The 14,703-nt window shown below is 42.6% G+C and overlaps 2 protein-coding genes across 3 annotated transcripts in view; one reads left to right on the plus strand and one right to left on the minus strand.

Moving 5' to 3' along the window:
- Nucleotides 1–14,703, plus strand: part of SKL2 (shikimate kinase like 2) — a 283,109-nt gene that overhangs the window by 254,058 nt on the left and 14,348 nt on the right. The window lies entirely within an intron of this gene.
- On the minus strand, nt 5,240–6,124 carry LOC149252893 (uncharacterized). The gene is made up of 2 exons (XM_089459820.1): nt 5,987–6,124; nt 5,240–5,862 (listed from the first exon to the last, which is right to left on the minus strand). The coding sequence occupies exons 1-2, from the start codon at nt 6,112–6,114 to the stop codon at nt 5,391–5,393; spliced, it is 600 nt and encodes a 199-aa protein (XP_089315946.1). The 5' UTR covers nt 6,115–6,124; the 3' UTR covers nt 5,240–5,390.

The following is a 14,703-nucleotide window of genomic DNA, read 5'->3' on the forward strand; positions in this document are numbered from 1 at the left end:
CCCTTCTTGCTTGCGGATCTTTGCACCCATATTCACATGAAATTACAAGGATGAAACCCGAGTTCTGTTCCTCTCTTTATAGCGTATCCCTGTGCACATATATGTGAAGTTCTGTCTCCTTTTGACAGCGAGAATAGGTCTCCTAGCTGTGCTTAGATGTCTCCATTGACTGTGTTGAAGGAGTCTTCATTAACTGCATAGATTAGGGCCTGCGTGCCTGTGTGTATATGTCTTCTGGACAGCGTACATCATGACTGCGTTGATGCGTATATATGTCTCCACGTATCTCTTCATGAATTGCGTATAAGTGGTGTGTGTAACCACGCTGCCAGATCCACTATAGACGGAGCCTTGATCTATGCTGAGAACATTACAGGATGCCAAGAGTGTCTCACCATGACTGCACCTAAACATGGTGCAATCAATACCCTTTTATGACTGCGGCTAGGTCTTCCAAGAACCGCGTATTACATTTCTTCATGAACAGCGTATTGATTTGTTGTGTCTCCATATACTTTGACTGCAGCTACTTCTATCGATACGGCTTCATATACTTGCCTGCGGATTTATGACTGCGTTCTCCATTAGGGCATCATTATACTAGGCCAACATAATCCATAGTGTATCTCCTTCTCCAAAAATCCAAGACGTGGAGAGCAGATCCCTTAAAGAGGGTTCCAAAAATCTTCTTCTATTTATACTAACATGTAGATGATGAATAGACACGACGTTTGGGCTTCTTGAGCCTACATAAGTTGCTGGTTGACTTGATAATAATTCCATAATCAAAATAAATTCATATCTCCATAAATACTTATCGGAATCGGATGATCTTTAGATCAATCCTACACCTCTCGACAAGAGGGATCCAATAAAAATATCAGCTGCCATAAATAAGCTGACCCACATGGAGTTTGGCCCTAGTTGCCAATTTTAACACTCCCTCTCAACTAGAGAGAACTCCATTCGCTGATCCATATGTCCGATTGTACTATCTCTGCCATCAGTGCCCTGCTCTGCTCTGCTCAGCTCTTCTAGCTCTACTCAGCTCTACTGGCACTGCTCATCTCTGCTGGCATTGCTCAGCTCTGCTGGCTTTGCTCTGCTCTGTTGGCTCTGCTCTGCTCAACTTAGTTCTGCTAAACCATCAAGAAGAAGAATTGACCGAGAATGTCTCATGCCATTCTCGACTGACCCGAAGTCAGTCTCAAAGTGTGTACCACTAGTCCCATACTAGTCTCAACCAACCCAAAGTCAGCGTCATAGTGGGTACCACTCCTACCACTGGTCCCGGACCAGTATCATCAGTCTCAGAGAGTGTACCACTGGTCCCAGACCAGTCTCAACCGACCCGAAGTCAGCGTCATAGTATGTACCACTCTCACTGGTCCCAAACGAGTCTTCCACTGACCCGAAGTCGGTCTCAGAGTATGTACCACTGGTCCCAGACCAGTCTCAACTGACCCGAAGTCAGCGTCATAGTGGTTACAACTCCTACAACTGGTTCCAGACCAATATCATTGATCCCAGATCAATGAAGGTCATCCTAGCATAGGGAATATGGTAGATACAGCGATGCGTCCATCAGTACTACTATGGTCCTTATCCTCATTTCCCTCCTCATTGATCATATGATAGGTACTTCCCATGAGTCCTAGACTGCATGGGTAGGATGCCTCGACAAGAGAACTAATCAATTCTGTCCTCACAGGAGAACTAATCATCCTGCTACACAATCGTCATGGAGAATACATCATCCAGACCTCACAGGAGAACTAATCATCCTGCTACACAGGAGAGCGAATCATCTTGTTGATAGGAGAGCGAATCATCTTGTTGACAGGAGAGCGAATCATCCTGTCCACAGGAGAGCGAATTATCCTGTCCCACAAGAGAGCGAATCATCTTGTCCACAGGAGAGCGAATCATCCTGTCCATAGGAGAGCGAATCATCCTGTCCCACAAGAGAGTGAATCATCTTGTCCTAGTGCGCACCACAAGGGGAGGGTGAGTCACCTTGTGGTCGTATGTTGCTCCAGTAAGAACCGCAAGCCCCCCAAAGCTTCCCAAAGCTCAATGTATGCAACATGCAAGACCCTTTTACAAGGGTGCCTCAACGACTCCAAGTCATTCGGGAAAATCACAAATTTGATCTTTCCCCGGGGCTCTGACAAAGTGTAGCGACCTGTACATCATCTCAGTGCGATGGAGCCTCCTTGCTCATCGACTTACCATATCCCAAATAATGCAGTATCTGATGTCTATCTGCTGGAGCAATCATTGAGTACGGGATTCCTCAATAATCGAATCCCACCTCTGGTTGTCACAGAGAATCACAGTGGTATTCATCATGTGTACTCACTGAAGAGTTTCCACAACCAAACACCTTCAAACGAGGTCATACTCGTAGTTATGTATCCGGCCTCGGTGGTACTTATAACAACCGATTTCTGCTTCCTGCTCATCCATCGAAGCAGAATCCAAAGAGAACTAGCACTGATAAGTTCTCTAGTGATCCTCCACACTGCTTGCCCAGTCAGCATTCAAATAATAATGCAGTTTTCATATTTCCGGCAGTGTATCTCAATCCATGAGAGATTGTGCCCCAAAGATATCTCAGAAGATTCTTAGCACCAATCCAGTGAGGCTCAACCAAATATTAGCTCACCATGCTAACAGCAAAATATATGTCTGGAATCCAACACCCTCTTACTTCTGCAAATGAGAGGGTCTGCACCTGTCAAAACTAGAGCATCCGCATAAGGCGTCGGTATGAGAGGTCTATCATTCAGAACCTTCGGGTAATGGTTTGGATCGGTTTCACTCCTAGTGAATCTCAGCTTCATCAAACAACTATCAATCCTCTCATACTACACCCGGGGTGTTTTGCTTCGAGCCATAGAGGGCTTTCTTCCACCTGTATACATGAGATTCATGTTCATGAATCTCAAACTCCACGGGTTGTTCCAAACCTATGGACCTGCTACATGAGGGGAATGGTCCCCTTGTAAGATTTTCCTTTGGTACATCTTAGACATGTACTTTCATGCTCTTTTTTTTGAATTCAGGCTTCCCAATCACCTTTTGACTCACAGACCTCCGGTGTTATGTGTCAATGGACATGGTCCCCAGTGGACTTCCTGTAACTTAATACAACCCTGAACTCAAAAAAAACATCTTTGAAAATTCTATTTTCAAACACGTACCTTTCCATCGACGAATGCCACCTTAAAACCTTCGACTTCTATTTCTGGGGTTCCTTGCTTTCTTTGAAGAGTCGGTCGTTTCCTTGATGACCTGCATTACTTGTCATTCCTCTAATCATTGAAGATGTCCCTGGAATGATTGTTATCTTCATCAAGAGATGTGTCTCTACCATTGTTTTAAGAAACGGCCGTTTCGAAACCGAAACGGCCGGGTTGATCCGAGCCAATACCTTTTTCTATGACCCGGCCTTTGGAACGGTTCGACTGGCCGAGTCATGGCTGACTCGGCCAACTCGGCCGTTTCTGTTATGACTCGGCCGAGTCACAAAAAAACGCCCAGCATCATGTCAAATTGCGATTTAATAAAATTTTAATGGATTTTTAAATTGTTTTTTGGTTGGTTTGGACTCCAAGCAGTTATAAATTTTCATGGTAATGTTAAATTCTTAAAGTAAAAGTGACATTCTCCTTAATCTTCATTTTCATCCTTTTACTTAAATTTTTAACATTACCATGAAATGACTCAGGATGTTTGAGAGTGGTTTCGGCCTCATTGGATTTCATATGGAGAAAGTAGAATTTTAGATTTCATTCAAAATCCAGCAGACTTATCAGTTTTTCAGGGTTTCAGGATTGGAGGATTGCAATGTTTCCATTGAATTTTGTCATGTATTAGGGTATGGATTCTGGAACTCGTATTTAATCAAGAGCACCAATCCCTCTATGTACCTTGATGTTAGTGACATTGGTTGTCGAACTCCTCTGGGATTCGCTCCCAAACCAAGAGCTTCTCAAAATGTCGCTCCCGCTCCCGTTTTCGCTCTCGCTCCCCACTTTCGCTCCTACTCCCAAGTAACACTGAGCCAGATGATGTTGGCAACTCTAGTAGTAGCCAGTAGTACTGGTCACAGAGTTTTGTTGTAGAGGCCATTTATAGCTTCCTTGGTTATGTGTTTTTGTTTTGATATCTATATCATCATCGTGTATGTATTGGACAATGTACTGGGTGCCATTTTGATATAATGGATATATTCATGAGCCTAATTTGATCATATGTTGTCTTCTATCTATATTCTAATGCTGTGTGTTTGGAAACATGAATGAAAATCTTTAAAATTATGTGTTTTTATAAAAAATAAATATTTAATGTATTTTTTACAAGGACCGAGTCATTGAAATCGAGTCGGCCGAGTCGATACCGAGTCGGAGTCGGAGTCGGAGTCAACCCTCGGCCGAGTCGGAGTCGGAGTCGGAGTTTTAAAACATTGGTCTCTACCACTCGGACACTCCTTCGCATAATGGCCAAACTCATTGCAACCAAAGCATTCGCCTTTCCTTCCACCCTTAGATCCGAACTTCCCAATGAAGTGATCTTTAGATGGGCCATCAGAAACTTCCGCTACGCCATTCTGATAATATGCTCTGCTTCGACTTCACCCTTGGTGAACTTAGAAGAGAGATGTGGAACCCATTGATCCTTTTGTCCTGTCCCAACTGTCTTTGGTGATTGCTCTTTCACTCTTGCTTGGGCATTGTCTTCACCTCAGCTCTGATACCATGGTATTTTTAGGTATGTTCTATGCGAGAGCAATTTATTTGAATTTTCACAGTTAGCAATCACATCAGCATTAAAGTAAACTACAAATAGAACATAAATATAAATCGCAGAAGACAAGCCAAGACAAGAGGACACAAGATGTGGCGCCAGCCAGGGACAAACCCCACAATGTGGGGAAACCCTTGATCAATTCTTCTTTTATGTTCTTCAAAGTTCAGTAGAGAAAGTGAGAGAGATAGTACATTTCAATGTTGTTAAAAGCGCGATCGGGATTTAATCGGCGCCGGGAAAAAAGCGGAAAAAATCGTTAAAATCGGGAAAAAATCGGAAAAAATCGGGAAAAAATCGTTTGGCACAAAAATATTCATTTTTTTTCAATTTTTTTAATATCTAAACCATCTACAACATAAAATAAATACATTGACACATAAATATGATAAAAAAACTAATATATAAGATGTTTAATATCATTTCTAGCGCTAAAATCACACATAACATTGAATCATGTCCTGAATAGTAAGTCCTGAGTCCCAACTCAGCCTCAAAATATCAACAAAAAATATGATAATGTATCTCATCATGTCATAATGTCATATACAATAAAATGAAAGTCTAAGACTCTAATCCTATTGATTTCCTCTGCCCCTCTTGCGAGAAAATGTCACTGCTTTCCCTTTCCCCCTAGATGAAGACGCTGGTGCCTGTGGTGGTGGAAATGGCAGTGGAGTCTGACGTGCTCTAGAAGCTGAAGAAGTAGCTGTAGAAGTAGCAGCTACTGTAGGTAGACAGAGACCACGTCCTCTAGTGGTAGCCCGGGTAGGCGGTGTCACCTCCTCCTCCTGCTCCTCCAACTCCTCCTCCTCCTCCTCCTGCTCCTGCTCCTGCTCCTCCTCCTCCTCCTCCTCCCCCTCATCCTGCACTAACCAATCCTCAGTGGGATCCATGAGAGGCCTCTCGGTCTCAACCCTCCATTCAGCAGTGGTGTCAATCTCATCCAATGAGATGGCATCCATATCAGGTGTCTTGTCTAGTTGCCTCACCCACAATCGAAGATTGTAGTAGACATAGACCATGTCATTAAGTCTACGGGACTCCAACCTGTACAAAGTTCATGAAATAATAATTAATAATTAATATTATAAAAAAAAATATTGTTTAATGAATTCAAAAATTTATTTGGAAATTTGCAATATTTTAAATGTTTAAGTGTTGAGTTGTTAACCTATTGCGCTTCTTGTTGTGTATTTTTTCAAATACACTCCAATTGCGCTCACATCCCGAGGAGCTGCATGTTTGGCTGAGGATGCGTATGGCAAGCTTTTGCAAAAGGGGTACTCTGCCACCATACATCTTCCACCATGCGGCTACAACAAAATTACAAATAAAATTTTAAATAAACATAAGAAAAAAATGGAATTTGAAGAGACAATGAAATTTGAAACAAAGTTACAAACTAAAAAATACCTGGCATTTTGACCGTCCTATCAAAGATAGCCATATCAAAGCCAAATGTGCCACCTGACATCTTATACGTCTCAATTTGTTTAGAGATCTCCATACGTTGTTCTGGAGTTCTCACCATCTTCTGGACACAGGTTAATAATCCATCCATGATCTCAGCATCAAAATCAAACCCACATGCATAAGAAAATGTAGGGTTCAGGAAAAGCCCAGCAGCATGAATGGGACGATGGAGTGTGTTGTTCCATCGCTCATCAATGACGTTCCATAGAAGGAGTTGTCTCTGGAACCCATCATCTCCCTTGTCATCATAGTAGGACCGAATGGCTTCTTTGGCCCTGTCCATGGCTTCATACAAATAGCCCATTGCGGGCTTCTCACCATCTACCAACCGAAGAACCTTTACCAAAGGTTCAGTGACAGCGCACACCTCCTGCACTCCCGCCCAGAAGTCTTCTTGGTATGAAACAAGTCTGCAGACGGCCTCTCCTTCTGGTTTGCGGCTCATTGGCGAAGAACGCCACTCCTCTGAAACAAACATTCTCTTCAAATCCCACATAGATTTCAAGAGGGATTGAAGAGATATGAAACTCGTCGCAAACCGTGTAATGGCGGGGCACACCAACTCTTTGTTGTTGGTGCATTTTCTCATCAAGCTAAGCACAGATGTGTGATTGTAAATAAATTTTGTGATGCTTTTTGATGAGTCAACAGTCTCTTTGACAAAGGGAATTTTCCCTATGTCCTCTAACATCAAATCAATACAATGGGCAGCACAAGGTGTCCAAAATAAAGTAGGATGCCTGTCCATAAGCATTCTACCAGCAGCAACATAATTTGCAGCGTTGTCCGTTATGACTTGGACAACATTTTCTGCACCCACCTCCAAAATAAACACATCCAGCAAATCACATAAATTTTTTGCATCTTTGATTTGATGAGTTGCATCAATAGATTTGATAAACATAGTCCCCCTGGGACAACTAACCAAGAAGTTTATAAGGGTTCTCCCCTTTTGGTCAGTCCAACCATCTGACATAACAGTGCATCCTGTTTGTGCCTAGGATTCCCTAAAATCCTCCAATCTTTGGGTGCAGTCACGCTTTTCATCTTGAAGAAGCCGGCCTCTGAAATCATGAAGAGAAGGGATTTTGTACCCCGAGCCAACACTGGCAATAGCATCAACAGTGGGTTGGAAAAATGGATTATTCCTTACAATGCTGAAAGGAATATCACTCCAGAGGAGAAATTTTGTCATCAACTTGTCAGCTTGTTGTTTTTCAGTTCTTTTTAGCATTGAACCGATAGTTGGTTGTGCACCAGGTGTGGTTCGAGGAACAAAAAATGATGATGCAGCTACCGGATTGACTGACGCTGCAGTAGAACCAGTGCCACTTGGCCCACTTCCTTCAGCTGACCTTTTTAGTTGCCTTTTGAGTTCTTCTTTGGCCTCTTTAGAGTGCTCTAATTCTCCCAATGCTCTCATGGCTTTTCGGATAATTTCAGCATTTGTATTAGGACAGGGCACCACATCACGTCCAGGGATTTGTGCAAGGTGGAACTTCAACCTGTACACCCCCCCGAATATCTCCTTTCCACACAACTTGCAATACAAGTTTTGTCTATCATTCGGAGTTTTAGGGTCACCATATTCCCAGAAAGGATCCAATTTCCTTGGCATGTTTGTTTTTGAATTTTGAATTTGCAAACCTATGGAAAAATAAGGATTAGGAAATAAGAATTTAGGATTACATAATACAAATTACAATTTAGCATTTACAAAATTACAAGTTAATTATTTTCAAAATCCCAATTTCCAAACCCAAGTTACCCAACCAAATGCCAATGGCAAATGCCAAAAAACAATGAAAATTCAAAAAAAATAAACAATGTTTAAAAAAAATGAGAAAATAAAAATAAAAAATTGGTTCTCATAGTCATAACAAATAACCCATCCCAAATCAATGAAAAATTTCAAAAAATTCTTTAAAAACAATGAAAAACAAAGTTTTTATAGAAGCAAAACAAAAAAAAATTAATCTACATACCTGGTTTATGGACAAATTGGTGATCTTGGCTTGGATTCCTCCTAAAAGCGCTTGGATTCGCTCCCAAATCCGACGGCAACCCTTCAGCTCCTCTCCCTCACTTCTTCTCCTCCTCCTCCGCGCGGACAGCACAATGAACTAAAAAAAAAATCGATTTTACATATAAAAAGCCCGCTGCCCCCGTGCCCTGCGATTTTTTGGTTAAAAATCGCGATTTTTTCGAAAAAATCGCGATTTTTTGAAAAACTCGCGATTTTTTCGAAAAAATCGGCTATAAAAAAATTTGGCGATTTTTACGGGTAAAAATCGCGATTTGGTCGGATTGCGGATAAAATCGCGATTTTTTGAAAAAATCGCGATTTTAACAACACTGGTACATTTACAACAGAAATCAACACTTTGACTTATCTAGATCTGAGCATAGATCATTTCCTATAACGATGAGATCAGTTCAAGACATTCTGCTTCCACTGATTCTCCAAGGTGACGGCTTCACCTATCGTAGTGTTGCCTCTCGTTCATCATCTTCATGCTGTTCATCATGCTGCATCTTCCATGGTCTTATTCATCATCAAGGTGTCCATGCTCATATCATTACGCTGTGCTGCACCCAAATATCACTGAGTTGTTCTCAACATCATGGATCTGCACCCATCTGATGTATACTCAATGACTATTATGTTGCTCTCATCATACAGCATCACATTGCTACCCAAAATCAACAAGTATGCTAAGAATGACAGATTCAGTCTTCTCATTGTAATATACTCCTATGTTGAGTTATTACAGTTGTAGGGTTTCATAGATCTTCTTTGCCACAGGAATACCACCTTCAGATGTTAGATATGAGGCTTTTAACTTACTGCATCATACAGGGTTTCATTCGCTACTCCATTTGAAACCCAAACCAGGTGCAGTCAGACCTTACTACGGCTTGCCCTAACATGGGAAGATCTCAGAGGTATTTGCAAGTTCTGTCCCTTCTTGCTTGCGGATCTTTGCACCCATATTCACATGAAATTACAAGGATGAAACCCGAGCTCTGTTCCTCTCTTTATAGCATATACCTGTGCACATATATGCGAAGTTCTGTGTCTCCTTTTGAAAACGAGAACAGGTCTCCTAGATGTGCTTAGATGTCTCCATTGACTGCGTTGAAGGAGTCTTCATTAACTGCATAGATTAGGGCCTGCGTGCCTGTGTGTATATGTCTTCTGGACAGCGTATATCATGACTGCGTTGATGCATATATATGTCTCCACGTATCTCTTCATGAATTGCGTATAAGTGGTGTGTGTAACCACGCTGCCAGATCCACTATAGACAGAGCCTGATCTATGCTAAGAACATTACAGGATGCCGAGAGTGTCTCAACATCACTGCACCTAAACATGGTGCAGTCAATACCCTTTTATGATTGCGGCTAGGTCTTCCAAGAACAGCGTATTACATTTCTTCATGAACAGCGTATTGATTTGTTGTGTCTCCATATACTTTGACTGCAGCTACTTCTATCCCTGCAGCTTCATATACTTGCCTGCAAATTTATGACTACGTTCTCCATTAGGGCATCATTATACTAGGCCAGCGTAATCCATAGTGTATCTTCTTCTCCAAAAACCCAAGACGTGGAGAGGAGATCCCTTGAAGAGGGTTCCAAAAATTCTCTTCTATTTATACTAACATGTAGATGATGAATAGATACAACGTTTGGGCTTCTTGAACCTACATAAGTCGCTGGTCGGCTTGATAATAATTCCATAATCAAAATAAATTCATATCTCCATAAATACTTATCGGAATCGGATGATCTTTAGATCAATCCTACACCTCTCGACGAGAGGAATTCTTTAAAAATATCAGCTGCCATAAATACGCTGACCCACATGGAGTTTGGCCCTAGTTGCCAATTTTAACACTCCCTCTCAGCTAGGGAGAACTCCATCCGCTGATCCATATGTCCGACTGTACTGTCTCTGCCATCAGTGCCCTGCACTGCTTTGCTAAGCTCTGCTAGCTCTGCTGGATCTGCTCTGCTCAACTCTGCTGGTTTCTCTCAGCTCTGCTCTACTCAGCTCTACTGCCTTTGCTGGCTCTGCTTTGCTCAACTTAGCTCTGCTGAACCATGAAGAAGAAGAATTGATCGAGAATGTCTCATGGCATTCTCCACTGACCCGAACTCAGTCTCAGAGTGCGTACCACTGGTCCCAGACCAGTCTCAACCGACCCAAAGTCAGCGTCATAGTGGGCACCACTCCTACTACTGGTCCCAAACCAGTCTCAACCGACCCAAAGTCAGCGTCATAGTGGGTACCACTCCTACTACTGGTCCCAGACCAGTATCATCAGTCTCAGAGAGTGTACCACTAGTCCCAGACCAGTCTCAACCGACCCAAAGTCAACGTCATAGTATGTACCACTCTCACTGGTCCCAGACCAGTCCTCCACTGACCCGAAGTCAGTCTCAGAGTATGTACCACTGGTCCCAGACCAGTCTCAACCGACCCGAAGTCAACGTCATAGTGGGTACAACTCCTACAACTGGTCCCAGACCAATATCATTGATCCCAGATCAATGAAGGTCATCCTAGCATAGGGAGTACGGTAGATACAGCGATGTGTCCATCGGTACTACTATGGTCCCTATCCTCATTTCCCTGCTCATTAATCAGATGAGAGGTACTTCCCATGAGTCCCAGACTGCATGGGTAGGATGCCTCAACAAGAGAACTAATCAATCCTGTCCTCACAGGAGAACTAATCATCCTGCTCCACAATTGTCATGGAGAATACATCATCCAAACCTCACAGGAGAACTAATCATCCTGCTACATAGGAGAGCGAATCATCCTGTCCCACAAGAGAGCGAATCATCTTGTCCCACAAGAGAGCGAATCATCTTGTCCACAGGAGAGCGAATCATCTTGTCCACAGGAGAGTGAATCATCCTATCCCACAAGAGAGCGAATCATCTTGTCCACAGGAGAGTGAATCATCCTTTCCACAGGAGAGCGAATCATCCTGTCCCACAAGAGAGCGAATCATCTTGTCCCAGTGCGCACCACAAGGGGAGGGTGAGTCACCTTGTGGTCGTATGTTGCTCCAGTAAGAACTGCAAGCCCCCCCTAAGCTTCCCAGAGCTCAATGTATGCAACATGTAGGACCCTTTTACAAGGGTCTCTCGACGACTCCAAGTCGTTCGGGAAAATCACAAATTTGATCTTTCCCCGAGGCTCTTACAAAGTGTAGCAACCTGTATATCATCTCAGTGCGATGGAGCCTCCTTGCTCATTGACTTACCATATCCCAGATAAGGCAGTGTCTGATGTCTATCTGCTGGAGCAATCATTGAGTACGCGATTCCTCAATAATCGAATCCCACCTCTGGTTGTCACAGAGAATCACAGTGGTATTCATCATGTGTACTCACTGAAGAGTTTCCACAACCAGGCACCTTCAGACGAGGTCATACTCGTAGTTATGTATCCGGCCTCGGCGGTACTTATAACAACCGATTTTTGCTTCCTGCTCATCCATCGAAGCAGAATCCAAAGAGAACCAGCACTGATGAGTGCTCTAGTGATCCTCCACACTGCCTGCCCAATCAACATTCGAATAATAATGTAGTTTTCATGTTTCCGGCAGTGTATCTCAACCCATGAGAGATTGTGCCCCGAAGATATCTCAGAAGATTCTTGGCACCAATCCAGTGAGGCTCAACCAAATATGAGCTCACCATGCTAACAGCAAAATATATGTCTGGAATCCAACTTCCTCTTACTTCTGCAAATGAGAGGGTCTGCACTTATCAGAAATAGATCATCCGCATAAGGTGCCGGTATGAGAGGTCTATCATCCACAACCTTCGGGTAATGGTTTGGATCGGTTTCACTCCTAGTGAATCTCAACTTCATCAAACAGCTATCAATCCTCTCATACTACGCCCGGGGTGTTTTGCTTCAAGCCATAGAGGGCTTTCTTCCACCTGTATACATGAGATTCCCGTTCATGAATCTCAAACTCCACGGGTTGTTCCAAACCTATGGACCTGCTACATGAGGGGAATGGTCCCCTTGTAAGATTTTCCTTCGGTACATCTCAGACATGTACTTTCATGCTCTTTTTGAATTCAGGCTTCCCAATCACCATTTGACTCACAGACCTCCGGTGCTATGTGTCAATGGACATGGTCCCCAGTGGACTTCCTGTAACTTAATACAACCCTGAACTCAAAAAAAACATCTTTGAAAATTCTATTTTCAAACACGTACCTTTCCATCGACAAATGCCACCTTAAAACCTTCGACTTCTATTTCTGGGTTCCTTGCTTTCTTTGAAGAGTCTGTTGTTTCCTTGATGACCTACATTACTTTTCATTCCTATAATCATTGAAGATGTCCTTGGAATGATTGTTATCTTCATCAAGAGATGTGTCTCTGCCATTCGGACACTCCTTCGCATAATGGCCGAACTCATTGCAACCAAAGCATTCGCTTTTCCTTCCACCCTTAAATCCGAACTTCCCAATCAAGTGATCTTTAGATGGGCCATCAAAAACTTCCGCTACGCCATTCTAATAATATTCTCTGCTTCGACTTCACCCTTGGTGAACTTAGAAGAGAGATGTGGAACCCATTGATCCTTTTGTCCTGACCCAACTGTCTTTGGTGATTGCTCTTTCATTCTTGCTTGGGCATTGTCTTCACCTTAGCTCTGATACCATGCTAATTTTAGGTATGTTCTATGCAAGAGCAATTTATTTGAATTTTCACAGTTAGTAATCACATCAGCATTAAAGTAAATTGCAGATATAACATAAATATAAATTGCAGAAGACAAGCCAAGACAAGAGGACACAAGATGTGGCGCCAGCCAGGGACAAACCCCACAATGTGGGGAAACCCTTGATCAATTCTTCTTTTATGTTCTTCAAAGTTCAGTAGAGAAAGTGAGAGAGATAGTACATTTACAACAGAAGTCAACACTTTGACTTATCTAGATCTGAACATAGATCATTTCTTATAAAGATGAGATCAGTTCAAGACATGCTGCTTCAACTAATTCTCCAAGGTGACGGCTTCACCTATCGTAGTGCTGCCTCTCGTTCATCATCATCATGCTGCTCATCATGCTACATCTTCCATGGTCTTATTCATCATCAAGCTGTCCATGCTCATATCATTATGCTGTGCTGCACCCAAATATCACTGAGCTGTTCTCAACATCATGGATTTGCACCCATCTGATGTATACTGAATGACTGTTATGCTGCTCTCATCATACAGCATCACATTGCTACCCCAAATCAAGTATGCTGAGAATGACAAATTCGGTCTTCTCATTGTAATATACTCCCATGCTGAGTTAGTACAGCTGTAGGGTTTCATAGATCTTCTTTGCCACAGGAATACCACCTTCAGATGTTAGATACAAGGCTTTTAACTTACTGCATCATACAGGGTTTCATTCGCTACTCCATTTAAAACCAAAACTAGGTGCAATCAGACCTTACTGCAGCTTGCCCTAACATGGGAAGATCTCAAAGGTATTTGCAAGTTCTGTCCCTTCTTGTTTGCGGATCTTTGCACCCATATTCACATGAAATTACAAGGATGAAACCCGAGTTCTATTCCTCTCTTTATAGCGTATACCTGTGCACATATGCGAAGTTCTGTGTCTCCTTTTGACAGCGAGAACAGGTCTCCTAGCTGTGCTTAGATGTCTCCATTGACTACGTTGAAGGAGTCTTCATTAACTGCATAGATTAGGGCCTGCGTGCCTGTGTGTATATGTCTTCTGAACAGCATATATCATGACTGCGTTGATGCGTATATTTGTCTCCACGTATCTCTTCATGAATTGCCTATAAGTGGTGTGTGTAACCACGCTGCAGATCCACTATAGACGGAGCCTGATCTATGTTGAGAACATTACAGGATCTCGAGCGTGTCTCGACTCTCAACATGACTGCACCTAAACATGGTGCTGTCAATACCCTTTTATGACTGCGGCTAGGTCTTCCAAGAACAGCGTATTACATTTCTTCATGAACAGCGTATTGATTTGCTATGTCTCCATATACGTTGACTACAACTACTTCTATCCCTGCAGTGTCATATACTTGCCTGCGGATTTATGATTGCGTTCTCCATTAGGGCATCATTATACTAGGCCAGCGTAATCCATAGTGTATCTCCTTCTCCAAAACCTCAAGATGTGGAGAGGAGATCCCTTGAAGAGGGTTCCAAAAATCCTCTTCTATTTATACTAACATGTAGATGATGAATAGACACAACATTTGGCCTTCTTGAGCCTACACAAGTTGTTGGTCAGCTTGATAATAATTCCATAATCAAAATAAATTCATATCTCCATAAATACTTATCGGAATCGGATGATCTTTAGATCAATCCTACACTTCTCGACGAGG

Source organism: Pinus tabuliformis, chromosome 7 (genome assembly GCF_031772625.1).
Source record: "Pinus tabuliformis cultivar Carrire ecotype Pingquan chromosome 7, CPIR1, whole genome shotgun sequence".
Classification (NCBI taxonomy): Eukaryota; Viridiplantae; Streptophyta; class Pinopsida; order Pinales; family Pinaceae; genus Pinus; species Pinus tabuliformis.